The 27,267-nt window shown below is 45.9% G+C and overlaps 2 protein-coding genes across 2 annotated transcripts; both read left to right on the top strand.

The window, feature by feature from the left end:
- Positions 1 to 16: 16 nt before the first annotated feature.
- Positions 17 to 23,586, top strand: acss1 (acyl-CoA synthetase short chain family member 1). The gene is made up of 15 exons (XM_056394584.1): positions 17 to 623; positions 2,380 to 2,722; positions 8,879 to 8,975; positions 9,720 to 9,919; positions 11,505 to 11,680; positions 11,790 to 11,942; positions 13,713 to 13,860; positions 15,512 to 15,649; positions 18,268 to 18,360; positions 19,089 to 19,201; positions 21,012 to 21,138; positions 21,220 to 21,347; positions 21,810 to 21,873; positions 22,210 to 22,331; positions 22,463 to 23,586. The coding sequence occupies exons 1-15, from the start codon at positions 582 to 584 to the stop codon at positions 22,634 to 22,636; spliced, it is 2,118 nt and encodes a 705-aa protein (XP_056250559.1). The 5' UTR covers positions 17 to 581; the 3' UTR covers positions 22,637 to 23,586.
- A 145-nt stretch (positions 23,587 to 23,731) lies between these two features.
- LOC130180927 (oocyte zinc finger protein XlCOF6-like) lies at positions 23,732 to 27,258 on the top strand. The gene is made up of 2 exons (XM_056394585.1): positions 23,732 to 24,036; positions 24,600 to 27,258. The coding sequence occupies exons 1-2, from the start codon at positions 23,929 to 23,931 to the stop codon at positions 26,379 to 26,381; spliced, it is 1,890 nt and encodes a 629-aa protein (XP_056250560.1). The 5' UTR covers positions 23,732 to 23,928; the 3' UTR covers positions 26,382 to 27,258.
- Positions 27,259 to 27,267: the final 9 nt, after the last annotated feature.

The raw sequence follows: 27,267 nt of genomic DNA, 5'->3' as shown, positions 1-27,267 counted from the left end.
CCAAGATTTCATCTTAATGTTATTTCCTGCAGTTTGAATCTAAGATAATATTAAATATAATATATAATATAACCTACCCCAACCTGAAAGATTATTAATGCTTGTTGTTGTGGAGGCAACATGTTACTGGGAAAGACTTAACGAGCTGCAGGTTTTAACATCATCATTAATGTCATCAGACAAACAAACAAACAACAATAGATCCAAACTAATCTGATCCCTGCAGAATTAATCTCCTTAAAGAGTTCAGTCCAAACACAAACTGATCCTGTGTCAGTTTCTTTGTTTTCATTTCAATAATTCAAACTTTATTTTTCCCCAAGAGAAATTCATTTAAATCTTTAGTATTAAATCATAATTCATATTTCATAATATATTTATATTCTGTTTGAGCCTGACAGAAACAACACCACTCAAGGTCCACTTCCAGGCCTGTTCTGGAGCTTTCGACCGTACCCACACAGACCTCGTCAGCTGATGAATAAGTGAGTAAGTGGACCTTTAGTCAAGAGTGTTTCCGAGAATGAACATGTGACAGGATGTTTACAGTTACATGAAGACAGGGCGAACGCCATCTGCTGATGAAGACCATGTGGTCCCCAGGAAAGCTCTGGAACAAGTGTGTAAGTGGACCTTACATTGTGATCGTACATCTACAACCACATCTTTATAATTTGATTCATATTAACTTGGAATCTTTAAGCTTCAGTTTGGCTTCATTCTTTTGCATTTATATAGTAAATTCTCCTTTAAACTTAAAACACATTTAAATATGAAATTTAATGAAAGTCTGAATATAAAAGCTTTAACCTGCAGTCCCCCTGTTGACCTACAGGGGGCAGCAGCCGCCAGAGCACGTCACTGATCTCATAATGTTCATCTTGTGATAAATTATGATCCTTTTTTATCCTTTTTAGATATTAAATTTCATGATCTGATCTGTTTGTCAATAATCTGAAACTTTCACGTGATTTTATACGTTTAAAATCTGAGAAGTTTCAGTCTCACGACAAGTTTTAACTGTAAATCCGTTTCCAGCTTTTTCAAGTGACAGTTTGATCATGACTGAATCTGAACTGAAAGTGACTGTTCATTAGTTTTACTTTGAAACACCAGATTTTTACTCAGTTTATATAAAAACATAAAACTCATAGTTTAACACATCAGTCACTAACACTGAGAGACTCACATTTACTGTATGATAAGAATAAAGACAATGGAATAATTAATAAGAAATAAAAATACTGGACTTAAATTAAAATGACCCAAAACAGGCTTTTATTGTGAAAAGTCAAAATAACATTTCATGATGACGAACTCAGTCTTTAATATTTATAGGATTATTTTACATTATAATGGTTCTGTCACACATTTTATTTGAGTTTGTTTTTATTATTAATTTGATAGTTTTATTTACTGATTTAATACGGGACACTGAGATAATTATTATGTAATTATTATTAAGAATAATTGTTATGATACTTCGTGAGAATTTCAGGAAACAGAGGACTGACAACAGGAGAGTGGACGCATGTTAATACAGTCTGGTTTATACTCATACACCTGTAGTCACACGTCATCCCTCTGGACGTGACGGCCACTGAGCGAGTCAAAAGTAGACATGAAGAGAAAAATGCAAATGTACGTAGAGCAGTGAAGGCAACACAAGTTCTGTGTCCGTGATATAATATAGTTTTTATGATGAGGAATGTGCTGGATTTTCCTAATACAGATACAATATATCTTTTCAAATCTTTGTGAGTCTGATCAATTACAAAAACAACTTCAATTAATTATTGATAAATTGATCAGTTTACTTATTGATTCCAAATATAAACTGTAAAAGGTTCAAATATAAAAAACTAAAGTCTCTACATGAGAAACACAAAAATGGATATTTCATGTGTTTTCATGAGAATTTGGAGGAAAATATTTCTGCAGTTTTTTTAAGATGTGGGAAATTAAATATCGACATCACAAAATTTCACAGTGACGTCACACAGCTCTGTGGAGACAGGTGTAATTTCACTGTGACATTATTTACTGTTTAAAAAAATCTCAATAGGCCTTTAATTAGCATATAATTAACATGAATTATTATATAATTAGAACCAAACAGCTGATTAGGAAAGTTTCCCAGAATTGATCTGGAATAGTGGACCTGTCAGATCAAGGCCTCACAGGTTTTGGCGCTAAAGTGACTCCATACCTCCAGACACCTGCGAACACCTGAGAGAGAGAGAGAGAGAGAGAGAGAGAGAGAGAGAGAGAGAGAGAGAGAGAGGAAGTGGGGGAGTGAAGGAGGAAGTGGGGGAGGGAGAGAGACAGGCAGAGAGAGCTTGTGTTTGTGATGTGAGTCAGTTTCGGTTCTGGATGCAGAGGATCAACATGGCCGCTCACCGCAGCAGGGGGGCCGGGTTCTTCAGGACCCTCCTGAGCCGCTGCAGGACACCGGGACCGGGACTATGTCAACAACAGCACCGGTGCTGTCTGTCCTCCGTGCCCGCTCCTCCTACACCTCCACCGGGCACCTGGAGCCACCAGCTTTCCCGTCTGTCCCACCGGGATCTGTACCGGCTCTCGCTCACGGATCCGGATCGGTTCTGGGGATCCGCCGCCGCGGACAGACTCCGCTGGGTGAAGCCGTTTGAGCGGGTCCGGGACTGCGAGCTGAGCAGCGGGAAGATCAGCTGGTTTCTGGGAGGGAAGCTCAATGTGTCCGGTGAGTTTACCAAACAATCTGACCGAAGATCAGTGATCAATAAACTGATCGGTGATCAGTTAATCCGCCATCTGATCAGGATTTGGATTTGTTAGTTCTGGATTAAAGTTTGTGGTAAAACCTCGTAACTGGACTGAAACAGTCCTACACATGTTTATATGTTTAATCCATACACCTCCCAGCTGTTTTACCTATCTTACCTATCTTACCTGTGTGACACGATGACGTCATTATTATACAATCCATACACCTGGAGCTGAATTAACCTGTACAGTATATATATTAAACAATGATGTCATCACTACAGCTCTGTCTGTTTCAACATTCTACCATATACCAGCAGCTCCAGATGATCTGATTACCTATTGATCCGATTATGATCTGATTACCTATTGATCCGATTATGATCTGATTACCTATTGATCCGATTATTTTCTCGATCTGCATCAAAATGTACAAACTCATCGATCTCAGCAGCATCAATATGATTCAAACATTATTTAATGATGAACGTGTTGATAAAAACTGGATCCACATCAACGTTGAACTGGTTCCTCCCTGGACCAGGACCGGTCTCTGGACCAGGACCGGTTTAGACCAGTTCAGGACTCTGACTGTGAACCTGCTGACTGACAGACATGAGAAAACACACGCTCCTTGGTCTGACTGGCTCTGAACTTTTCCCGCCTCCTCCTCTGGTTCTCAGTGATCATATCTCTGTAAAGTTTCCCATAATGCTTCAGTGTAATGACTAATGACTGACAGAGTGACCCGACCTCACTGTGTGAATTTACTGGAGAAAACAATAAAATCTTATTGTGAAGGTCAACAACAGCAAAAAAACTGTAGTAAAAGTTATAGTCATTTCAAAGTAAAAGTCTAGAGAAAAGCTGAGTTTTACTTTGAAAATGTCAGTGTTTGGTCAGTTTTGAAAATAAAAGTGATTATAATTATTTATACAGTTATAAAGAGATTTTCAAGATAAAAGTGAGGACGAACAATAAAGATTAATGATAAAAAAACTTTTAAAAACATTTGAAAGGTTATACAACGGGGGGGGGCAGTAAGACGAGATAAAAGAGTTAAAATGATTAAATGAGTCAGAACCAGGTGATGACTTCATATATCAATAGATTTAAAACATTATTAGATTGTTTCTTTCATTTCATCAATTTAAATAAAAGGAAAAAAGTCATTGTGACGTGTGTAAAAGTTTGATCGACTGATCAATGAATCGCTGCAGCTTTAAAACACGTGAGGAGGAGAAGGAGGAAGAGAAAGAGGAGGAGGAGGAAGAGGAGGAGGAGGAGGAGGAAGACTCCAAAACATGTTTAAAGTAGTTTTGTTTTTTGGTGAATTTATTTGTTTATTTTCAAATAAATCTGATTCGATTTGAAAATAAACAATAAATTAGAATGTAACGGTCAAACAATGTGACATCACAGGTTGGGTTCTAGAAGGTCATGACATCATCGCCCCCCCCCCCACCCGTGACTTTGATCTCAGATCTTCACATAGTATGTAAAGATCTGAGATCAAAGCCGATGATGTCATGACAGTTGATTATAAGAAGTGAAGCAGCAGAAGTGAGTCAGTCACAAACTCAGACACAGAGAAGACGCCACACTACAACTTCTACCAGGATCTCCACACTCGCCCATGGAAGCAATGATGACAGAGTCAGGACCTCAGCCCGCCCCCCCCCACCCGTGACTTTGATCTCAGATCTTCACATAGTATGTAAAGATCTGAGATCAAAGCCGATGATGTCATGACAGTTGATTATAAGAAGTGAAGCAGCAGAAGTGAGTCAGTCACAAACTCAGACACAGAGAAGACGCCACACTACAACTTCTACCAGGATCTCCACACTCGCCCATGGAAGCAATGATGACAGAGTCAGGACCTCAGCCCGCCCCCCCCCACCCGTGACTTTGATCTCAGATCTTCACATAGTATGTAAAGATCTGAGATCAAAGCCGATGATGTCATGACAGTTGATTATAAGAAGTGAAGCAGCAGAAGTGAGTCAGTCACAAACTCAGACACAGAGAAGACGCCACACTACAACTTCTACCAGGATCTCCACACTCGCCCATGGAAGCAATGATGACAGAGTCAGGACCTCAGCCCGCCCCCCCCCACCCGTGACTTTGATCTCAGATCTTCACATAGTATGTAAAGATCTGAGATCAAAGCCGATGATGTCATGACAGTTGATTATAAGAAGTGAAGCAGCAGAAGTGAGTCAGTCACAAACTCAGACACAGAGAAGACGCCACACTACAACTTCTACCAGGATCTCCACACTCGCCCATGGAAGCAATGATGACAGAGTCAGGACCTCAGCCCGCCCCCCCCCACCCGTGACTTTGATCTCAGATCTTCACATAGTATGTAAAGATCTGAGATCAAAGCCGATGATGTCATGACAGTTGATTATAAGAAGTGAAGCAGCAGAAGTGAGTCAGTCACAAACTCAGACACAGAGAAGACGCCACACTACAACTTCTACCAGGATCTCCACACTCGCCCATGGAAGCAATGATGACAGAGTCAGGACCTCAGCCCGCCCCCCCCCACCCGTGACTTTGATCTCAGATCTTCACATAGTATGTAAAGATCTGAGATCAAAGCCGATGATGTCATGACAGTTGATTATAAGAAGTGAAGCAGCAGAAGTGAGTCAGTCACAAACTCAGACACAGAGAAGACGCCACACTACAACTTCTACCAGGATCTCCACACTCGCCCATGGAAGCAATGATGACAGAGTCAGGACCTCAGCCCGCCCCCCCCCACCCGTGACTTTGATCTCAGATCTTCACATAGTATGTAAAGATCTGAGATCAAAGCCGATGATGTCATGACAGTTGATTATAAGAAGTGAAGCAGCAGAAGTGAGTCAGTCACAAACTCAGACACAGAGAAGACGCCACACTACAACTTCTACCAGGATCTCCACACTCGCCCATGGAAGCAATGATGACAGAGTCAGGACCTCAGCCCGCCCCCCCCCACACCACCTCCACCCTCCAGGACGGGCTCGACCTCGACTCCTGGATGCAGCTCCATTTCCACATCCAGAGTTCTTCAGAAGAAGAGCTCGAAGAGGAGGAGAGGAGGAGGAGAGGAGGAGGAGAGAAGAGGAGGAGGAAGAGGAGGAGGAGGTTCCTCTTCTTCTGGAGGAGGAGGAGGAGGAGGAGGAGGAAGACTCCAAAACATGTTTAAAGTAGTTTTGTTTTTTGGTGAATTTATTCAATATATTCAATTTTCAAATAAATCTGATTCGATTTGAAAATAAACAATAAATTAGAATGTAACGGTCAAACAATGTGACATCACAGGTTGGGTTCTAGAAGGTCATGACATCATCGCCCCCCCCCCACCCGTGACTTTGATCTCAGATCTTCACATAGTATGTAAAGATCTGAGATCAAAGCCGATGATGTCATGACAGTTGATTATAAGAAGTGAAGCAGCAGAAGTGAGTCAGTCACAAACTCAGACACAGAGAAGACGCCACACTACAACTTCTACCAGGATCTCCACACTCGCCCATGGAAGCAATGATGACAGAGTCAGGACCTCAGCCCGCCCCCCCCCACACCACCTCCACCCTCCAGGACGGGCTCGACCTCGACTCCTGGATGCAGCTCCATTTCCACATCCAGAGTTCTTCAGAAGAAGAGCTCGAAGAGGAGGGAGAGGAGGAGACCCAAGACACCGGTCTGGACCTGGACCTGGATCTCAGCCGACAGGCTCTCCTTCAGATTCCAGAGAGAGAGCTGAACCGGCTCATGGACCAGAACGACCAGAGGATCTCAGAGCAGGAGCAGCAAGACCTGGTCCAGGACTCGGACCAGGTGAAGCAGGAGATCGGCGAGGAGAAGGAGACAACGTTCATCCTCGACGCCATGTCCACCTTCACCCAGATGAGAGAGGAAGCTGCAAGAAAAATCCAAGAGCTGGAGGAAGCTCTGAGAGCCGAGACCCAGAAGAAGCAGGAGGCCGAGACCCGCCTCGCCACACAGGTCCAGGAGACCGCCAGAGTCCAGCTGGCTCTGGACCAGGCCCAACACGACCTGGAGCTGTCACCTGGCCAGCAGGGGGACGACGGGTCGCGTCCCCTGGACCAACACAGTCAAGAAACCTCCTGTCTGAAGGCAGCGCTGATCCAGGCTCAGCAAGACCTGGAGCAGCAGAGGCTCCAGTGGGACAAGGAGAAGTCCGAGCTGGTGGAGGCGCTGGAGACCGTCCAGCAGGTTCTGCAGGAGAAGGAGGAGCAGAGCGCCAGGACCACGGAGCAGCTGATGGACAGAATCACCAAGCTGGAGGAGCAGAGGAGACCCAAGAGGAAGTCTCTATGGAGACGCTTCGTCCACTTCTTTAGGAGGTCTGGGGGAGTCACACCTGCCCCCCCACAGTAACCTCTACTGCTGCCCCATGTTCTCCTCCCTGACCCCCCCTAACCCCCCCCCCTGCCCTTCAGGGCAACACGGGGGCTCAGGACTACATCCTCACAGAGAGAAGAAGAAACCACCTTCTTCTTCTTCTTCTTCTTCTTCTTTTCTTCTCTCTGTGAGGTTGCCCCCCCCCCCGCGTGGGTTTTTTCTCCGGGTTCTCCGGTTTTCCTCCCACAAACATGTGATCTGATCACAATAAATAATAACACCAAACAATGTTCATCTCACAGGCTTTTATTTTGACATGAACTCGACAGGAAGTGTTAATGAAACATGAAAGTTGAATCTTAATTAGTAAATGACATGTCACTAAACTGACACCATAACACAACCATTACCAAATATAATAATATAATAATATGATACAATCATTCAACTGATCTGAACCCACATAACGGAGCCAAAAGGTCAAAGGTCACTGTTACAAACATGGCTGCTGTGTGGGTTCGTCATATGAAGCTGTGATATTCTCTCAATACGTTTCAGTCTCATCTTCATTTAGTCAAATGAAACTTTTGTCACATCCAGTAACTGAACATTTGAAACAGAGTCTGTACTATTTATTACTTCTCTATTATATTCTATATACAACCATTATATTCTGTTAGTGTGAGAGCCACATGTATAATCTGTCACAGGAACCACAGTGTCTCTGCAGAGACTTTATTGTCTCTTTATCCTCCTCTGTTGTTTTTCTGTCTCCAATAATCCAATAATAATCCAATAATAATCCAATAACAATCCAATAACAATCCAATAATATTCCAATAACGACGACGGATGATTTGTATCAGATCTGATTTTGTATTTTCTGTGTGTTACATAAATGATTGTGTGAAGCAACAAGATCCTCCGTCTGAAATCCAGGATTAATGTTCAATCACAGGATGAAACATGAAGTTTCCTTCAGGACGGTGTGTGTGTGTGGTGTGTGTGTGTGTGTGTGTGTGTGTGTGTGTTAATAACTACATAACACAAACGTTTGTTGAACAGTTGTTTCCTCACTTCGGTTGCTAAGGTCTTTTGTGACACAGTAACTGACTTTAAGGGATTCCTTAGTGTAAAACCAAGATGAAGAGAAAACCTCAAATACTTCAATGAAAATATTAAGGAAACCTTAAGGAGAAGACTTAAGTTTGTTTTGAGCAACTGACCCTTTTTGTCCCTCTGGGCCTCCATACTTTCAGATGCAGTGCAGCTGCAACTAAAAATTATCTTCATTATCATTTAATCAGTTGCTGGTTTGGTTTATAAAATATCAGATAACAGTAAAAACTTTCACTTCATTATCACAGAGGACGAAGAAAAGATTTAAAGAAGAGTCAGAGGATGTTTGTTATCTCTGCTTTAATTACAGTTAACTGAAAATATGTGCTGGTTTCTTTTCCTTTTGATCGATTGATCGATTAATTGATTAATTGAATAGTTTCCACTCCTCAGTGCAGTAATGTTTTCACAGATGAGTGTTAAACCTGATGTCACACTGTGATCTACAGAACGCTGTGTTATTCGCAGTCCAATTTTCATCATTTAATAATCTATCAATTATTGAACTGATCAGGTCTTTGTTTTGTCTAATCGACAGTTGGAAACTCAGACATTCAGATTCTGTGAGAGAAAAGAACAGAAAATCTGAGATGCTGAAAAACTGACGTCAGTTAACGTCCTGTGGCGTCCGTCTGTCTTTCAGTGAACTGTCTGGACGTCCATGTTGAGAAACATCCAGAACGAGTGGCTCTGATCTGGGAGAGAGATGAACCCGGCACAGAGGTGAAGGTCACGTACAGGTACGAACACCTGTGAACCTCTAATCTGACAGAGATCAGTGATAAGGTCCCTGTGATCATCCTCTACGCAGACGATACTGACCTTTACCTTTGTTTCCATCAGTCGTCCTAAATGTACAGGAAGTCCATAAATGTAAAGGTGCAGGTGAAGCACATGTTCACCTGGTTGGACATTCATCAGGAGATGATTTTTTCTCTTGTTTTACCTGCTTCACTGATCTGATGTTTTTCATTCTGACTCAATCAGGTTTGTTTTAAAAATGAAGTGAAATTACGAACTATGAATTAAAACTAGTCAGAACTTATGGTCCTCAACACATCCTGCAGATGTTTCAAATTAAAGGTCTTTCTGCTTTTTTACTGGAAAACAAGTTATTTAAAAAGAAACACAATAACATGTAAAATAAAACAATAGAACGCAGAATAAAAGAGCAAAGAAGAAGTGTTTATAACTGGAATTGGACAATGAAAACAGTATTAATGTTAATAAGTGTTAAAACAGATAAACATGGAGGAAAAGAAGGAATTTTACTCAAATATCTTCAAAAATAAAACTGAGGAAATTAAAAATGAAAGATTTCTCTGAAGGTGAATAAACGACGGTTTGAGAGCTTATGAATGTTTTGTTTTAAATGTGTGAACAGAAATGAAATTAAACCTGAGTGTGAAGCTGTTTACTTTCAACATAGGAGCTCCCTGTTCTTCCTCCTCCTCCTCCTCAGTTTCCTGTGGTCTGTTCCTCAGGGAGCTGCTGGAGACGACCTGCCGCCTCGCCAACACCCTGAAGAGCCATGGGATCCAGAAGGGGGACAGGGTGGCCATCTACATGCCGGTCTCACCGCTGGCGGTGGCGGCCATGTTGGCGTGCGCTCGTATCGGCGCGGTGCACACGGTGGTGTTCGCTGGCTTCAGCTCGGAGGCTCTGGCCGGGAGGATCCAGGACGGTGAGTCGGACCGGACTGGACTCAGTCCTGAAGGAGGGTTTCACTTCACTGGCCAAACTTTAGGTTTAAGGCCTCGTTCATGTTTTCACCTCCTCACAACCTGTTCACTTTTTACTCCATATCATTTTCCTTAAAGCATCAATAGTCAATATGTTTATATAGATATGGATCAATGACCTGATGTTATTATGTTTTTCCCTCCATGTGCAGAATGAATATGGTTTGATATAAGTATGAAGATGGATTCTCTTTCTCTTTATGTTGTTTATGTTTGTTCTTTAGGAAACAAAGAGTAAAACTCATGAAAAGTAGATAAATAAATAAAGTATCTGTCTATTAGAAATAACTGCTTCCTCTCTGGGCGGAGAAACATCATGAGAGAAGAAGAAGAAAGTTCAGACTGATGTTCTGATGTTGAACATGTTTTAATCACAGAGGGTCAGTTAGAGTTTCAGGGGCCGTTTGTTTGAGAGTGCGGGGCCTCATGTGGCCCCCCCGCTGTAGACCATCATGTAAATCATGGTGGAGTTGCTGGTCTCGATCGGTCTCAGGGTCGGTCTGAGACTCGTCTGAACAGGAAGTCTCTTTCAGGTCCGAGTCGTCTGCTGAGAGTCAGACGTTCTGTCGCTCCGGTCCGACTGCAGGAAGCTTTTCATGGATCAGGTCACAGCAGCAGTTTCCTGTTTACCTTCCTCACGTTTGACCTCCAGCTCCTCTGATGTTACACACAGTCCCAGCCTCACTCTCATGAACATATACATATATAATATATATCATATATATATATAATATAAACCTCGTCCACAGCGGAGTCATCAGAGAGCAGTGCAGCTCAGTGGTTTACCAGCCTCTGGATCTGGATCTGGATCTGGATCTGGATCTGTGGGTCAGAGTCAAGGACGTCTGTGTTTTGGAAACAGTCTCTGCCTCAGAAAACCCAAACATGACATTCAACATTTATCACGGCCGACTAAGCGGCGGGAGCAGCAGAGCATGATGGGACTGCAGCTGAGTTTATACACAGGAGGATCAGAGGAGTTCTCACACCTTCTGAAGGAGGATATAAAAATATATTTGACAGACGAGTTTAATAACTAAGCTGTGACGAGCTGAAGCTCTGAGCAGATCCAGGTTTATTCAGAATGAAGGTCTCACAGTCTCTAAAGTGATTTCATGTTTACAGCAGTTGAAAAAGCTCCAAGGTTCAAACGTCCCGAGAGCAGAGACAGAGCGAGGCGGGACACAGACGTTAGTCAGTTGGATTATCTGAGCGGCGGCAGCAGATGTCTGGACTCACTCAGCTGATACTTTCAGTCACAGTCGCTTCATCACTGATCAACAGAGACGAGAGGAAACAGACTGTTTCCTCTGATCCGAAGGATCTCAGTGTGTTTCCACATGAAAATACACACTATAGAAAGTGAATGAAACTGACATGTGGGGGCCAGAAGGCAGAGTTTACCCCCGGGGGCCTCAGCTGGTCAAACAGTGCAGCTCAGTAGATACTGTGAACAGGAAGCTGTCAGCTGATCATTGATCATTACTCTGATCACAGTGATTGATCCGTCCCGTGTGCTTGTCTCAGCTCAGTGTAAAGCCGTGCTCACCTGTAATCAAGGTGTGCGGGGGGGCCGGCTCGTCCACCTGAAGGCCACAGTGGACGCTGCAGTGAAGACCTGTCCCTCCGTCCAACACGTCTTCGTCTCTCAGAGGACGGAGCAGCCTGCAGTGATGGGAGAGAGGGACGTCTCCCTGGAGGAGGTGAGACACGCCCATCATCACCTGATCAACACACCTGATCATTGTTCCTGTTAGCAGCAGCTCTGTCATACACAATTGTAGTGTAACAGTCACATGGTTCACCTTGCAGGTGATGTCCCATCATGCATCAGTGTGTCCTCCAGAGCCTCTGGACAGTGAGGACTTCCTGTTTCTTCTCTACACGTCAGGAAGTACAGGGAAACCTAAAGGCATCGTCCACACACAGGCTGGATACCTGCTGTACACCTCACTGACCCACCAGGTACACACACACACACACACACACACACACACACACACACACACAGACACAGACAGACACACACACACAGACACACACACACACAGACACACACACACACACACACACACACACACAGATACACACAGACACAGACAGACACACAGACACAGACCCACACACAGACACACACACAGACACACACACACACAGACACAGACCCACACACAGACACACACACAGACACACACACACACAGACACAGACACACACACAGACACACACACACACAGACACACACAGACACACAGACACACACACACACACAGACACAGACACACACACCACACACACACACACACACACACTTCCTCTTCATTTCCTAATGTATCTCCTTATTTCCTTCCCTATCTCCTCTTCTGCTTCCTTACCTTTTGTTTCCCTCCTTACCTCCTTCCTCCCTTTTCTTTGCTTCTTTCTTTCTTTCTTTCTTTCTTTCTGTCACACACACTGTTTCCTTGATATTCACTACATCCTACTTGAATATATATTATTTATTAACAGTATTAATATGAATGAAACGCTGGGACTCAGTGTTTGTCGGTCACTGCTTCAGTCTCCGTCACCAGAGCTGCTGCTGGACTCAAGACAAAAGAGCAATCACACCACAGGCCAAACAAAAACACTGCTGTTTGTCCTCAGGGGGAGGGGGGGGGGGGGGAGGAGGAGGAGGAGGGGGAGGAGGAGGAGGAGGAGGAGGAGCAGGAGGGGGAGCAGGGGGAGGGGGAGGAGGGGGAGGAGGGGGAGGAGGAGCAGGAGGAGGAGGGGGAGGAGGAGGGGGAGGAGGAGCAGGAGCAGGAGGAGGAGGGGGAGGAGGAGCAGGAGGAGGAGGGGGAGGAGGAGGAGGGGGAGGAGGAGCAGGAGCAGGAGAGGAGGGGGAGGAGGAGGAGGAGGGGGAGGAGGAGCAGGAGCAGGAGGAGGAGCAGGAGCAGGAGGAGGGGGAGGAGGAGCAGGAGCAGGAGCAGGAGCAGGAGCAGGAGCAGGAGCAGGAGGAGGAGGGGGAGGAGGAGGAGGGGGAGGAGGAGGGGGAGGAGGAGCAGGAGCAGGAGCAGGAGCAGGAGCAGGAAGAAGCGCTGCAGCCAGATCTCTGACCTCTGAAAGCTTTAAATTAGCTTTTTTGTGATTGACAGGCAGAAACATCTGTTTCCTCTGCGTGTGTTTTTAGTGACGTGATGATGATGATGATGATGATGGTAATTGAATAAAAACATGAACCATAATGACCCCTCCACCCCCCCACCCCCCTCCATCGCTGCCAAATATTTATCAGTGCTAATTTCTAAAGCAGCTTAGCAGCTCGGGGTTGTGGGGGGGGGGGGGGGGGGGGGGTTGGCTCGCTGTTTGTTTGGATGAAACAACAGAACAAAAGCTGCTTTATCAGAAAAAGACAAGGACTGCTGGGTCCACGCCAGGGCGAGAGACACTGAGACACAGAGAGAGAGAGAGAGAGTGGCGTTGCTAGGATCCTCACTTCGCTTTTCAGCCATTTTGTTTGTGATCTAAACAACCCCCCCCCTCACCTTCAAATGCCTGAACAAAGGAAACCTCTGTGCACCAGCCTTAAATAACTCCCTTAGCTAAGGAGAAATTCAACCTTATGTGTCAGACTGGAAATTAAACTGAACTGACGCTGAGGCTTCTGGGAAATGTGGTTCAGCAGTGTTGGAGGAAACGGTGTGTTGTCATCAGTCTGAGTGATTCAGTAACACCGTAGTGTCGTGTGTGTTTCAGTACGTGTTTGATTACCGAGACGGCGACGTGTTCGGCTGCATGGCGGACGTCGGCTGGATAACGGGCCACAGTTACGTGGTGTACGGTCCTCTGTGTAACGGCGCCACCACCGTCCTGTTTGAGAGCACACCTGTCTACCCAGACCCAGGTGAGACCCACACCTGGGCACAGAGCTCCACACACATACACGTCCCTCATATTCAGGAAAAACTCCCTGCATGCATTTCACTAATAAACAGCCAAACACGGAGCTGCATATTTCAAATATAATCGGTTAATGACTTAAAAACTTAATTTAATGACACAATAACAGCTGTGAGTCTGTCTCCATCATTGCCATTGGTTAGTGTGAAATGCATGCTGGGATATTAATACAGAGTCAACTTCCAAGGCTTCCTGGGTAAAAAGAGCATAGCAGGAAGACCTCAGGTCATTAAAGACCAAGTCTTCAGGTACAGTTCTTCATACAAGCTGCTGAATCACATAAAGATGGAGGCGTAACATCATCATCTAATCCTGACGTCAGAGAGCTGAAACACTGAGACGCTGAGACACTGTGGCTCCTGACAGCTACTGGTCCACCAGAGAGTGTCCCAGAGACGCAGCTACACTTCATTTAAAGTTCCTCCATGTTTTTAACTCTGTAAAAATCCTCAGATTCAGATGAGCGGTCTGTTGAGACCAGAACCAGGGACTAGCATCTGCTCAGTATGGTTAGCTAGTTAGCATCTGTTCAGTATGGTTAGCTAGTTAGCATCTGTTCAAAAGGGTTAGCATAGTTAGCATCTATTATTTGTTTGTTGTTTTTTAGTGTGTAACTGGCAGTGGCTGACACAGTGTTAGCGGTTGTGCTAATGCTAACTCTCTGTGTACTGGAGGTGACAGGATCGGTTCCTGAGCTTGTGACGTATGGACCGTGGCTGTCTGAGGTTCTGGGTCAATAACAAGAACCTGAGCGTCTGTTCACTGTGGCTGATACACAGACCATGTTCCTGCTCTGCTGCTCTCTGTCCACAGAGTCACACACAGATCAAACCCATATTTTGTATTTTCATGTGCATGTGTTAAATTCACCTTGTCTTCACCTGTCAGGTGTGCTGTACAGTAAGAGTCAGGTTCAGTGAAGCTGTTTGCAGAGTATTGACTGAACAGGTGGGGGGGGCGGGGGGGGGGGGGGCGGGGGGGGTGGTGTTTGGTTACTTATTAATGTTGTTAACGTTGGTTTATCACCTGCAGTCGAGGGGCGGAGTCACTTTATCTCACCTGTATTGTTTTACAGTCGTGATTCCTCTCAGCTCTGATTGGCTGCTCGGCCCTAACAGCTCGTGACCTACATCACCATGAGGTCATGTGACCTTTACGTCACTTTGATGTGGCCGTGACCTTTGACTTGTTTACTGTTCGTTGCTCGGTGCAGAAGGAAACACTGAGGTGGCGCTGTGACTGACATCATATTAGCATGCAGATGTCCTCAGTGTGGGACTGTCATCAAACATGATGTAGAATAGAGTTACAACAACTTCCTGTTTCATGGTAAAACATCAAAATCCACCACAGCCACGCCATTTAACGTCCCTTAAAAAGCTTCACAGGTGTAAAGGTCATTCTGAACAAACACGATGTTGATCTGATTAAATCTCTGGGCGTTCGTTAAAGTAGGACGCCTGGAAATAACGATTCCTCTGCATGAATGGAACAATGACAACACTAATGGACGGTGCACCTGCTCACACCTGAGCCACTGTTCTGCAACATGTTTTAAATAAAGGTTGTTTGATGTGGCAGTGTGATGTGTTCAGGCAGGTACTGGGAGACGGTGGAGCGTTTGAGGATCACTCAGTTCTACGGAGCTCCCACCGCTCTGCGTCTGCTGCTGAAGTACGACGAGAGCTGGGTGAAGAAGTACGACCGCTCGTCTCTGAGGACGCTGGGATCAGGTCAGTAACCAATGACAACAGACACGTTGACAGTTACGATGACATGAAGAATAAAACCTTGAAGTTGTTACCTTGGTTACTCTGTTACCCTGTTAACCGCCTCACATCACATTAACCATCAGTCACATACAGGCAAAGTGGGTCATGTGGTTTCAAATGTCCTTACATTACGTATCGTCTGTACCGTCTGTAATATCTGCACCGTCTGTACTGTCTCTGCACCGTCTGTACTGTCTCTGCACCGTCTGTACTGTCTCTGCACCATCTGTACTGTCTCTGCACCGTCTGCACCGTCTGTACTGTCTCTGCACCGTCTGCACCGTCTGTACTGTCTCTACTGTCTCTGCACCGTCTGTACTGTCTCTGCACCGTCTGCACCGTCTGTACTGTCTCTGCACCGTCTGTACTGTCTCTGCACCGTCTGCACCGTCTGTACTGTCTCTGCACCATCTGTACTGTCTCTGCACCGTCTGCACCGTCTGTACTGTCTCTGCACCGTCTGTACTGTCTCTGCACCGTCTGCACCGTCTGTACTGTCTCTGCACCGTCTGTACTGTCTCTGCACCGTCTGTACTGTCTCTGCACCGTCTGTACCGTCTGTACCGTCTCTGCACCGTCTGCACCGTCTGCACCGTCTGTACCGTCTCTGCACCGTCTGCACCGTCTGTACCGTCTCTGCACCGTCTGCACCGTCTGTACCGTCTCTGCACCGTCTGCACCGTCTGTACCGTCTGTACCGTCTCTGCACCGTCTGCACCGTCTGCACCGTCTGTACCGTCTCTGCACCGTCTGCACCGTCTGTACCGTCTCTGCACCGTCTGCACCGTCTGTACTGTCTCTGCACCGTCTGCACCGTCTGTACCGTCTCTGCACTGTCTGCACCGTCTGTACCGTCTCTGCACCGTCTGCACCGTCTCTGCACCGTCTGTACCGTCTCTGCACCGTCTGCACCGTCTGTACCGTCTCTGCACCGTCTGTACCGTCTGTACCGTCTCTCTGCACCGTCTCTGTACCGTCTCTGCACCGTCTGTACCGTCTCTGCACCATCTGCACCGTCTGTACCGTCTCTGCACCGTCTCTGCACCGTCTCTGCACCGTCTCTGCACCGTCTGTACCGTCTCTGCACCGTCTGTACCGTCTCTGCACCGTCTCTGCACCGTCTGCACGTCTGCACCGTCTCTGCACCGTCTCTGCACGTCTCTGCACCGTCTGCACCGTCTCTGCACCGTCTCTGCACCGTCTCTGCACCGTCTCTCTGCACCGTCTCTGCACTGTCTGCACCGTCTCTGCACCGTCTCTGCACCGTCTGCACCGTCTCTGCACCGTCTCTGCACCATCTGCACCGTCTCTGCACCGTCTCTGCACCATCTGCACCGTCTCTGCACCGTCTCTGCACCGTCTCTGCACCGTCTGTACCGTCTCTGTACCGTCTCTGCACCGTCTCTGCACCGTCTCTGCACCGTCTCTGCACCGTCTGTACCGTCTCTGTACCGTCTCTGCACCGTCTCTGCACCGTCTCTGCACCGTCTCTGCACCGTCTCTGCACCGTCTCTGCACCGTCTGCACCGTCTCTGCACCGTCTCTGCACCGTCTCTGCACCGTCTCTGCACCGTCTCTGCACCGTCTGCACCGTCTGCACTGCAGTCCTTTCAGTTCTCCCACTAAACCTGAGGAAACATGAGGTCAAACATTTCTGTAGATTTCGCAATAATATCCTCATCGTCAATTCTTCTGATAATGGAAGGGCAAACTGACGCGGTGACAGCAGAGACTCAGATGAATATCGACTGTCTTAATGTTGAACTCGATGTCCTGTAATGATCAAACAGCCGTTGAGAAATGATCAGGAGCTGTTATTTTACATGTGGTGAATGTTCTGTGATGTTCTTCCCTCCGATTAAACTCTGTTCATTGTTGCGACGTTTTCATCCACCACAGCAGCCGAAGCTTTTAATAGAAGCTGAAGAACATAATGACAGAAAGACAAACCTCTAATATCTGACAGCGACCGCGTCACATGACGGTCACATGACTCTGTCTCTGGTTTCAGTTTGACGCTTGTCATGAAGCAGATTAGTGGAAACACAGAGACGCTATATTAATAACAAATACACTGAGAACAAGGAAGAAAGAGTTAAAAACACAACGAGGTCAAATATATTAACAAACACAGTGATCACTGACAAACAGCAGGCAACAAGGATTCCTTCTTCTTGTTCAGATGCCAGTAGAACAACTGACCTGGAGTTAATGACTTTATACAACGTTAATTATCTCCTGATGCCGTGTCGTTATCACACACACACTGATTACACTGACATCCAATCTGTGTGATCCTATGGACACAGATCAAAGATCAATATTTGATCTATTGATAACCCAGATGTTAACTGTGTTATAGGTTCAGACCTGGATCCACTTCAAACGAGAACAAACTGGAACACACACACACACACACACACACACACACACACACACACACACACACACACACACACACACAGTCAGGACATGTAAAGTCTGGAAGCTGATAGAGGTGCAGTAAAACCATATAAACAGTGTGTGTGTGTGTGTGTGTGTGTGTGTGTGTGTGTGTGTGTGTGTGTGTGTGTGTGCAGTGGGAGAGCCCATTAACCATGAGGCCTGGCACTGGTTCCACAGTGTGGTTGGAGATGGACGGTGTCCTCTGGTGGACACCTGGTGGCAGACAGGTGAGACACGCCCACACTCACCTGTGCTCAGTTTGAATGTAACCAGCTGGTTAAAGGAGACCTGGGTCCAGGTCTCTGTCTCTGCTGGTCTAGTTCTGGTTCTCTGACCGTCCCAGTCCGTCTGATTCTCTCTTCAACCCTAATTTAACCGATTAGCAGCAGAACATCTGCAGCTCTCAATTAACACACACACACAAACACACACACACACACACACACACACACACACACACACAACCCCCAGGACAGGACAGTCCAGGATCACTGACAGAGAGAGAGTGTGACCTAATTCCTGGACAATCAGCAGAGCTCTGAGTGACCAGCTGCTTCCTTCTGTCAGCAGGAGAAAAAGCCCCAATAAATTAAGAAATTAAAGGAAATTAAAGCTGCAGAGGAAACACGAGGCCCCCTGGTGGCAGAGAGCAGGAACTGTTCCCACATTTCATCTGATACAAAATATATATCACTGTAAATGACACAAATACATTTAAATAAAGAAAGACTAAAGCTGGTGGAGCTGAATCTCATTAAACCACTGAAGAAGAAGAAGAAGAAGAAGAAGAAGAAGAAGAAGAAGAGAGTTTATCGTGACTCTGTTCCATCAGACTTTAGTCTATTATTCTTCAGTGTGTTCATACCTGGTTAATTATCTAACATGCTGCACTTGAACACATCATCAGAGTGGAGACTTTTATTTTGAAGTCGTGGTTTTGTTGCTCTCTCTTTAGAGACGGGAGGAGTCTGCATCGCCCCTCGTCCTGCAGAGGAAGGAGCGCCCATCGTCCCCGCCATGGCCATGAGGCCGTTCTTTGGCATCCAGCCTGTTCTCATGGGGGAGGAGGTGACCTGGAAACACAGACGCACAACTACACAACCACACAACCTCTTTGTTGTAGTTTTGCTTCTTTTTTGAGTCGTATATTTGAGATTTTGTGGTTGTTTTGACTTTTTTATTATATATATTTTTTTTAATTTATTTTCTTATATTGAATATTTATTATTAATATATATGGTCACAACATTTTCTACCACATAGATATTTTTTATTATATGTACATTTACTACGAGTATTTCATATTTCATTTCCTTCTTATAAACTTATATCTTCATATATCCAGAGGATGTTTATAAACACATGGTGACATCTCTCACACAGGGACATACTGTATATGTCATATATTATATTTCTGTGTGTCGTGTTTATTGTGGGTTTGATTCTGCACAAGGAAAGAAACAGATCATCAGATTCATGTTAAATATAAACATGACGTGTAAATTACAAATGTAAAAAACTGGAATCAAAAGGAAAAACGTTGGTTTCACTTTGATGAGAGTTTTAAGATCCGTTTGAAAGACGATCCTTCGAGGATCTGTGCGGCCGAGCTCTCGTCCAATCAGCTTCACATCAGTCTGCGTCTCGTTAACCCCACTTGACCTTTAGATGTGAGAGGTCGAACGAGCCTTCGAATGACACCCCTCTCTCTCTTTCTCAGTTTAATCTTTCAATTAAAACAGGCCCGGCAGCATCTGTTTGCTTTGGTTAACAGACTTTCAGACCGTGTTGGGATCATTGCTGCTCCCCCAAATTAATTATCCGCTAGTTTCCCCTCGTCCCTCCCTCTGCTGCAGAGCTGTAATCTGCTGCTGCGCTCCAGGATTCATCAGCGCTGGTTACTGAGCGTAGATTAGATTAGATTAGGCCTCCTTCAGTTCCACTCTCATCCTCACAGGAGGTCGAGGTCACTTCACTTTCTCTGAAATCCTCTCACAGTTTAACTAACTGATGAAGATGATGATGATGAAGATCACTGTTCCTACTGTTTGACAAACACTGAGTCCAGGATTTAATTTGCACTTAACACTGACCCGTTAACACTGAGGAAGACTACAGTAACACTGAGGAAGACTACAGTAACACTGAGGAAGACTACAGTAACACTGTCTGTTCTAAAGCTCCATACTTTCTTCTTCTTCTGTGTTTTATTTGAAGTGTTGATCCATCAGAAGATATAAAAACCATCTCAGTGTAGTTTCACATCTCCTCTCTCAGGCTTCTCTCTGCAGCTCTAGTAACAACAGGTCTGTGAGCCAATCAGAACAGAGGAGGCTCTGAGCCTCTCTTCTGATTGGCTGACTGTTTTCTGAGTGATCCAATAAAAATATAGCAGATTTCAGGTAAAAACACTCAGAGAAACCAAATCCTGCAAGGTTTGGATGGTGGGTCCAGGTGGGCGGGGCTTGGTGACTGCTTTGTTGTGACATCACAAAGTTCCAGAAGTCCTGACGGCTGGTTTTAAGGCTCAGTTTCTGAATACAGGCTGTGTGCATTTCTCTGTGGACTGAGGCTTTGATACTTTCACAGTATTAATATAGAAGCTAGAGCTGATCTATAATCACACTACACATGGACACACACCTTTACACTGGAGGAGCTTTAAAGTTTCAGTTTCATCTTGTGAACCAATAGCAGGAAGATGTAAGACAGAATTACAGATTGATTTTAATCGTCACTCAGTGAGTTTGAGGTTCATCATCTGCTGTAATTCGTCACTGAACCTGGACTGTTTCTCTTCAGCAGAATGTGTATTTATACTTCCTGTTACATGGTTGTTCTGTGACTGTGTGTGTGTTGTCATGTTGTTGATCTTCAGGGTGAAGCTCTGTCCGGTGACTCCGTCAGTGGAGCTCTGTGTATCAGTCAGCCGTGGCCTGGAATGGCTCGAAGTATCTACGGAGACCACCAGAGATTCATCGATGCTTATTTCAAACCGTTTCCTGGTCGGTAAAAATAAAAACCCTCTGCAGTCGCTCGGTCCATCACCTCAGTCTGAGAGCTGATGTTATTATTTTTTATATCAGGCCATTATTTCACCGGTGATGGAGCGTACCGCTCAGAGGACGGTTACTACCAGATAACTGGTCGCATGGATGATGTCATAAACGTCAGCGGTCACCGTCTGGGTACAGCAGAGATAGAGGACGCTCTGGTGAGACGCAGCACACACACAAACATTAACCGCTAATATTAATTCTCCTGACTATTAAAGGTTTAACAAAACTGAATTTTAAGAATTAGAGCTTGTTTTTTTAAATCTCTTGTCGACGTGATCAAAGATGAGATGACAAAACGATGACATGAGATTTGATGAAAGAAGAATTAAATGTGATGAGAAATTATGAGCTGAGAACACATGAGAGTTATATGAGAGAAAAGGCTGGATGAGATGAGCTGAAAATGACAGTCAAGATAAAACAAAGTGAGAATTCAGGATGAGATGAGGAGATGACATGAAATGGGATTTTTATGAAATGAAGAAATGAGATGAGATGAAAGGAGGGAATAATATGAAGGTCCTTGTCAGGATCTATATTGCTCTTATTTAAAAGTCTATTTAGTGTTTCAGCTGAAAACAATAATAAACTGATGTTGTTGTTGTTTGTTTGTGCAGGATGAACATCCAGCTGTTCCAGAAACAGCTGTGATCGGAATCCCACATGACATCAAAGGAGAAGGTGAGAGTTGAACTTCAACTCCCATCATCCTCTGGGTTTTAACATGCAAACATGAGGTGTTTGATCTCTGACACTCTGCTGCCTCCTGCTGGTCAGACCGTGCACTTACAGCCAAACTGTTTCTATGACAACAACAATCAAACGTCTGAAAATCATTAATGAATCAAATCAAAGTTAGTTATTCGTCTGTGACAGTTTCTTTATGATGATGTTGGTTAATGAGAGTAAACTGAAGTGTGTGTGTGTGTGTGTGTGTGTGTGTGTGTGTGTGTGTGTGTGTGTGTGTGTGTGTGTGTGTGTGTGTGTGTGTGTGTGTGTGTGTGTGTGCACTCTCAGTACCGTTTGCCTTCGTGGTTTTGAAGGAGGACGTTGGTGACGCCCCGCCCGTCATCCTGCAGCAGCTCAGAGATCTCGTCACGACCAAGATCGCCAAGTACGCCGTCCCTGAACACTTCCTGGTGCGTCACAACCAATGTCAGATTTAACAAGTTCATTTAATATTTTAATGAAGCGCAGGTAACAGCCAGCTGTCAGCCAATCAGAGCTCAGGTCTCCTGTTGCCCTTGGTAACAGTTAGTCTGTCTCTCAGGTGGTGAAGCGGTTACCGAAGACTCGCTCCGGTAAAATCATGAGGCGCATCTTGAGGAAGGTCGTCATGGAGACAACCGGTGACCTTGGCGATGTGTCGACCCTGGACGACCCGTCTGTTGTCAAGGAGATCATCGAGGCCCACGAGCTGTACAGGAAGGAGAAGAAGAAGTAGGAGGGAGGGGGTGGGTGGGGACTGAGCGGCTTCTCAGGTACAGATGACATCATCGTTCCTCAGGTGTGACCTGGAGATGCTCAGTCTTTTGGTGCTAAGGAGCAGGTGTGTGTGTGTGTGTGTGGGGGGGGGGGGACTATGAGAGGGTTTTGAATAATTTTATGAGAAGGCATCAATCAGGCCTGCCGGTGTTTAGGTTTCCAGATGGTTTTAGCAGAGAGAACACCTGAACCACATGACAACAGGTGAATCACCTGGTGAGGAGTGAGACAGGTCAGTTGCTCCTGTGTTCAGTCTCCTGCTCTGTCGTCAGACACTGACCCAGGAGACAGACATGCAAACAACACGTCTGATCACGTCAGCCTTAAAACCTCTGAATATCAACATCAAATCACCTTTCAAGTGTCTGATTTACTGTCGTTAGTCTTTTATGTATTTTCCTCCTCAGAGATTATTTTCATTGAGCGCTAAACAACAATCTGTGCCTTGTGACAGAAAAGGAAATCTGTTTTATTTCTGATTCTTTTTTATCTTCTTCTCAGGATCTTCAGATGAATCTGGAATTTAAAAGTTAAAATGAGAAAATAAACTGAGGTCAGAACATGTTTCAGACCAAAACAAAGATATTAAACAGTCAAATGTTAGAGTCGTAGCTGCAGGGCGTCCGTCACAGCAGCTTCATCAGACCCACAGTAAAACTCACCTCACCCACAGTTCAATATATTTTAATATATGATGAAACATGAATATGATCCTCCTCAGATGATTTTTAATGAACAGTGAAATTAGATTTTATAGATTTTTAGTTTGAAGCTCACACAGTAAGATTACAATGTATGTTAATAAATGCATTTGTTGATTAGTCATTTAATTAACTGTTGATCAGATCACTCTGTATCACTGATGTAAATGTACAGAAATAAACATTTTGTAATAAACATGAACTCAGCTGTTTCTGTTTTTACATACAACTGATTTAATCATAAATGAAGAATAGACACAATTACTTATTTTTTTATTTTGATAATTAACTTTTTATATTTTTATCATTATGGATCTCATTTTTACCATTTTATTTTGTATTAATTGTTTATTTACTCGTTGTGTTTCTGACCTCCGTCCAGCAGGGGGCGATAGGCGCCTTCTCTCCGCTCCTTCTGTCGTAAAAGCTGCCGTAAGTGAAAACTGTCGGTAAAAACAACACACCGGTCCTCCGTCTGTCTCTGCTGCTGAAGTTGCCGTAGTTTTTTATCTTTGTCTTTATTTCAACTTTATTTGTCTGTTTCTGTAAAATGGCGCCTTGTGTTCAGCGGCTCGTCTCTTCCGTCATGGAGGAGTTCACCGTGACCGCGAAAACTGAAATCTGCCAGAGACTGGACCCGGGAAACTCACAGACCGAGGTCAGTTACTGCCGGTTAGTTAGCTACAGTTTGGTTAGTTGGTCACGGACTGGTTAGTTAGTTACAGACTGGTTAGTTGGTTACAGACGGAGGTTGGTAACATACAGGTTAGTTAGCCACAGAGACTGACTGGTTTCTTAGTTAAAGTTTGGTTAGTTGGCCACAGACTGGTTAGTTGTGTAGTTAGTTAGTTGGATGTTGCAGATGTTAGCAGCAGGGGATGTCTGTCAGTTAAACACTAAACTAGCTCTGTAAAGAAGTTATTGATGAGTTATCGGGTGTGATTTATAATGAAGGATCAATGGAAGCAGGTTCTGGAGAAGCAGCTGAAACACTGATGGAGCCTCAGAGCTGCAGATGTGTTCACAGGGTCAGACTGAGTCCACCACTGTGCCGGTTTGATGTGGACCGGGTCTGATGTGGTCCACATCTGAACAGAACACTGAGATGACCTTTGTGTTTGCATTTCCACAAACGAAACAACATGTTTTCATGACAAACCTGACTAAGAAAAACTGGTTCAAAAACAGCAGAAATAAAGACTTGAAATGTGTGTGTTGTAGGAGGAGCTGCTGTCTGTGGTGAGGAGGCTCTGTGAGGTTCTGCTGCAGGAGCTGAGGAGGCTGCTGGAGGAGAACCAGGAGCTGAGGGGGCAGCAGGAGAACCAGCAGGAGAACCAGCAGGAGAACCAGCAGGAGAACCGGCAGGAGAACCAGCAGGAGAACCAGCAGGACTCCACCCCCCCTGCAGCAGAAGAAGTGAGAAGCCAATCAGACGCTCCTACAGACGACCCCAGCCAATCAGAGCAGACTCCTGCTGCAGGCAGCAGGCGGAGCTTCAGCTGCAGCGTCTGCAGCAGCAGCTTCTCCAGACGGACCAACCTGATCTCTCACCTGCGGGTCCACAGCAGAGACCGCCCCTTCACCTGTCCCGTCTGTGGGAGGGGCTTCTCGGCCCGCAGCAGCGTCAGAGTCCATCAGCTGACCGTCCACAACAAGCAGCGGCCGTTCAGGTGCTCTCACTGCGGGAAGGTGTTCGGCACCCACAGCCACCTGCGGACGCACCAGGTGTCCGGCAGAGTCCCGCTCACCTGTTCGGCCTGCGGGGAGACGCTGGCGGCGAGGTGCAGCCTCAGGCAGCACCGGCTCACCTGTCAGAGGACAGGCGGGAAGTTCAAGTGTGCGGAGTGCGGGAAGGAGTTCTCCAAACACAGTTACCTGTCCGCTCACCAGAGAGTCCACCTGAAGGACAAACCCTTTAAATGTCCCACCTGTGAGAAGGGATTCACCACGCGCCGCAGCGTCCACATCCACCAGCTGACGGTCCACAGAGGTCTGAAGCCGTTCACCTGCAGCGTCTGCGGGAAGGTGTTCAGCCAGCACAGCGGCCTCAAGGCTCACCTGAGGACGCACACAGGTGAGCGGCCGCACACCTGCGAGCAGTGCGGCAACAGTTTCTCCAGCAGGAGCAGCCTGTCGGTCCACCGCCGCGTGCACACTGGGGAGAAGGGCTTCACCTGCGACACCTGCGGGAAGAGCTTCAGCGTGTCGGCCAACCTGAGCCGCCACCGCCTCATCCACTCCGGCCGCCGCAACTTCAGCTGTGACGTGTGCGGCCGCAGCTTCACGCAGGCCGGACATCTGAAGGTGCACCGCGCCGTGCACAGCGCAGAGTGGGCGTTCATCTGCAACGCCTGCGGCAAGGGCTTCAGACAGCGCGGCGCCCTGCTCGTCCATGAGAGGAGCCACGCGGGCGTCAAACCGTTCAGCTGTGGAGAGTGCGGGAAGAACTTCTCCTCATCCACATCCCTGAAACGTCACGAGCTGGCACACAGCGGGCAGAGAGCACACACCTGTGAGGAGTGTGGGAAGAGCTTCACCTCCGCCCAGGTGCTGAAGACGCACCTGCAGCTGCACGGCGACGGTAAACCCTTCTCTTGTGACGTGTGCGGCCGCGGCTACAGCTCGCTGAGCTACCTGAGGACACACCGCCGCAGACACTCAGAGGGGAAACCGTTCAACTGCGCTCAGTGCGATAAAACCTTCTCCACGCAGGCGAGCGCCAACCTCCACGTGCGCACTCACAGCGGGGAGAAGCCGTTCATCTGCGAAGTCTGCGGCAAGAACTTCAGCGTTTCGCAGAACCTGGTCCGACACAAGCGCGTCCACAGCGGAGAGAAACCATTCGAGTGCAGCGTCTGCAGCAAGAGGTTCAGCCAGAACAACAACCTGAAGACTCACCTGCTGGTTCACACCGGAAACAGACCGTTCACCTGCTCCACCTGCAGCCGCAGCTTCTCCTCCAGGAGGAGCCTCCGGGAGCACAAGTGCGTCCCCGCAGAGTGACGCTCCCCCCAGACAGACCAGGTCCAAACCTCTCCTGAGAGAGGGGCTCCGACCAAACAGGAAGTGATGATGACCCCCATTCCCCGAGCACGTGACAGGATCACAGACGATCTTTAAAAGCGGTTCACATCTGAACCAGGTTTTGTCTTTGAGTTCCTCTTTAAGATACAGATCATGATTCTGTCATTAAACCAAACTGAAAGCTGAAGGTTCAGCAGCCGAGGAGAGAAACTATAAACTTCTTTATGTCTCTGGATTTGTCCCTGAGCTGGAATGTAGAAGAAGATAATATAAATGTGGTCAGAGCTCCCTCTGCTGGTTCGCAGTGGCTCTGCACGTTCATACTTTGTTTTAACAAACCAACACAAAGCTGCCAGGTTTTATTTATTTAATTTTATTTTAAAAAACTGTGCGACTTCCTGTACTGACCGAAAACAAAACATGGTGTCTGACATCTGCCTGTCATGCGGAGTTCAATCTATTTATTTATTTATTTAAACAATCATTTATTTGAGATGATGGTGAAACAGCTGTTGTAGAAATGGACTCAGACTCATCTGAACATTTTTTTTTTCATGTTTATAAATGAAAAATTCAAAGTGTCTTTTAATCTTTGGAGAAATGATTTAATGTTTCAGGAGTCGAGGATTAATCCAGTTATTTAATCCACATTCACCAGAGTTTGACTTGATTGTTTCCTCATATTGTTACAGCAGCGTCTCAGCTTTGGTTTCATGTTGGAGCAAAATGAAAATAAAAAAATAAATTAAATGGAAACTCTGATCCAGTCCTGGTTGTTGATTGAATTGAGGGAACAAATGAAGGAATCTCAGGGTCACATTGTCATTTAACAAATAAATATATTGTGTGAACATAAGTTACATCG

This window comes from Seriola aureovittata, chromosome 14 (genome assembly GCF_021018895.1).
Source record: "Seriola aureovittata isolate HTS-2021-v1 ecotype China chromosome 14, ASM2101889v1, whole genome shotgun sequence".
Taxonomy (NCBI): domain Eukaryota; kingdom Metazoa; phylum Chordata; class Actinopteri; order Carangiformes; family Carangidae; genus Seriola; species Seriola aureovittata.
Note: the sequence above shows the minus strand (reverse complement) of the source record. Positions and strands in the feature narration are given on the sequence as shown.

Excerpts from the sequence above, each read along its gene's own strand:
- acss1 (XM_056394584.1), top strand. The coding sequence starts at position 582 with ATGAAGACCATGTGGTCCCCAGGAAAGCTCTGGAACAAGTGT. Across the intron at positions 11,943-13,712 it reads ACACCTCACTGACCCACCAG|TACGTGTTTGATTACCGAGA; the intron begins GTACACACACAC and ends TGTGTGTTTCAG. Across the intron at positions 18,361-19,088 it reads GGACACCTGGTGGCAGACAG|AGACGGGAGGAGTCTGCATC; the intron begins GTGAGACACGCC and ends CTCTCTCTTTAG.
- LOC130180927 (XM_056394585.1), top strand. The coding sequence starts at position 23,929 with ATGGCGCCTTGTGTTCAGCGGCTCGTCTCTTCCGTCATGGAGGAGTTC. Across the intron at positions 24,037-24,599 it reads CGGGAAACTCACAGACCGAG|GAGGAGCTGCTGTCTGTGGT; the intron begins GTCAGTTACTGC and ends TGTGTGTTGTAG.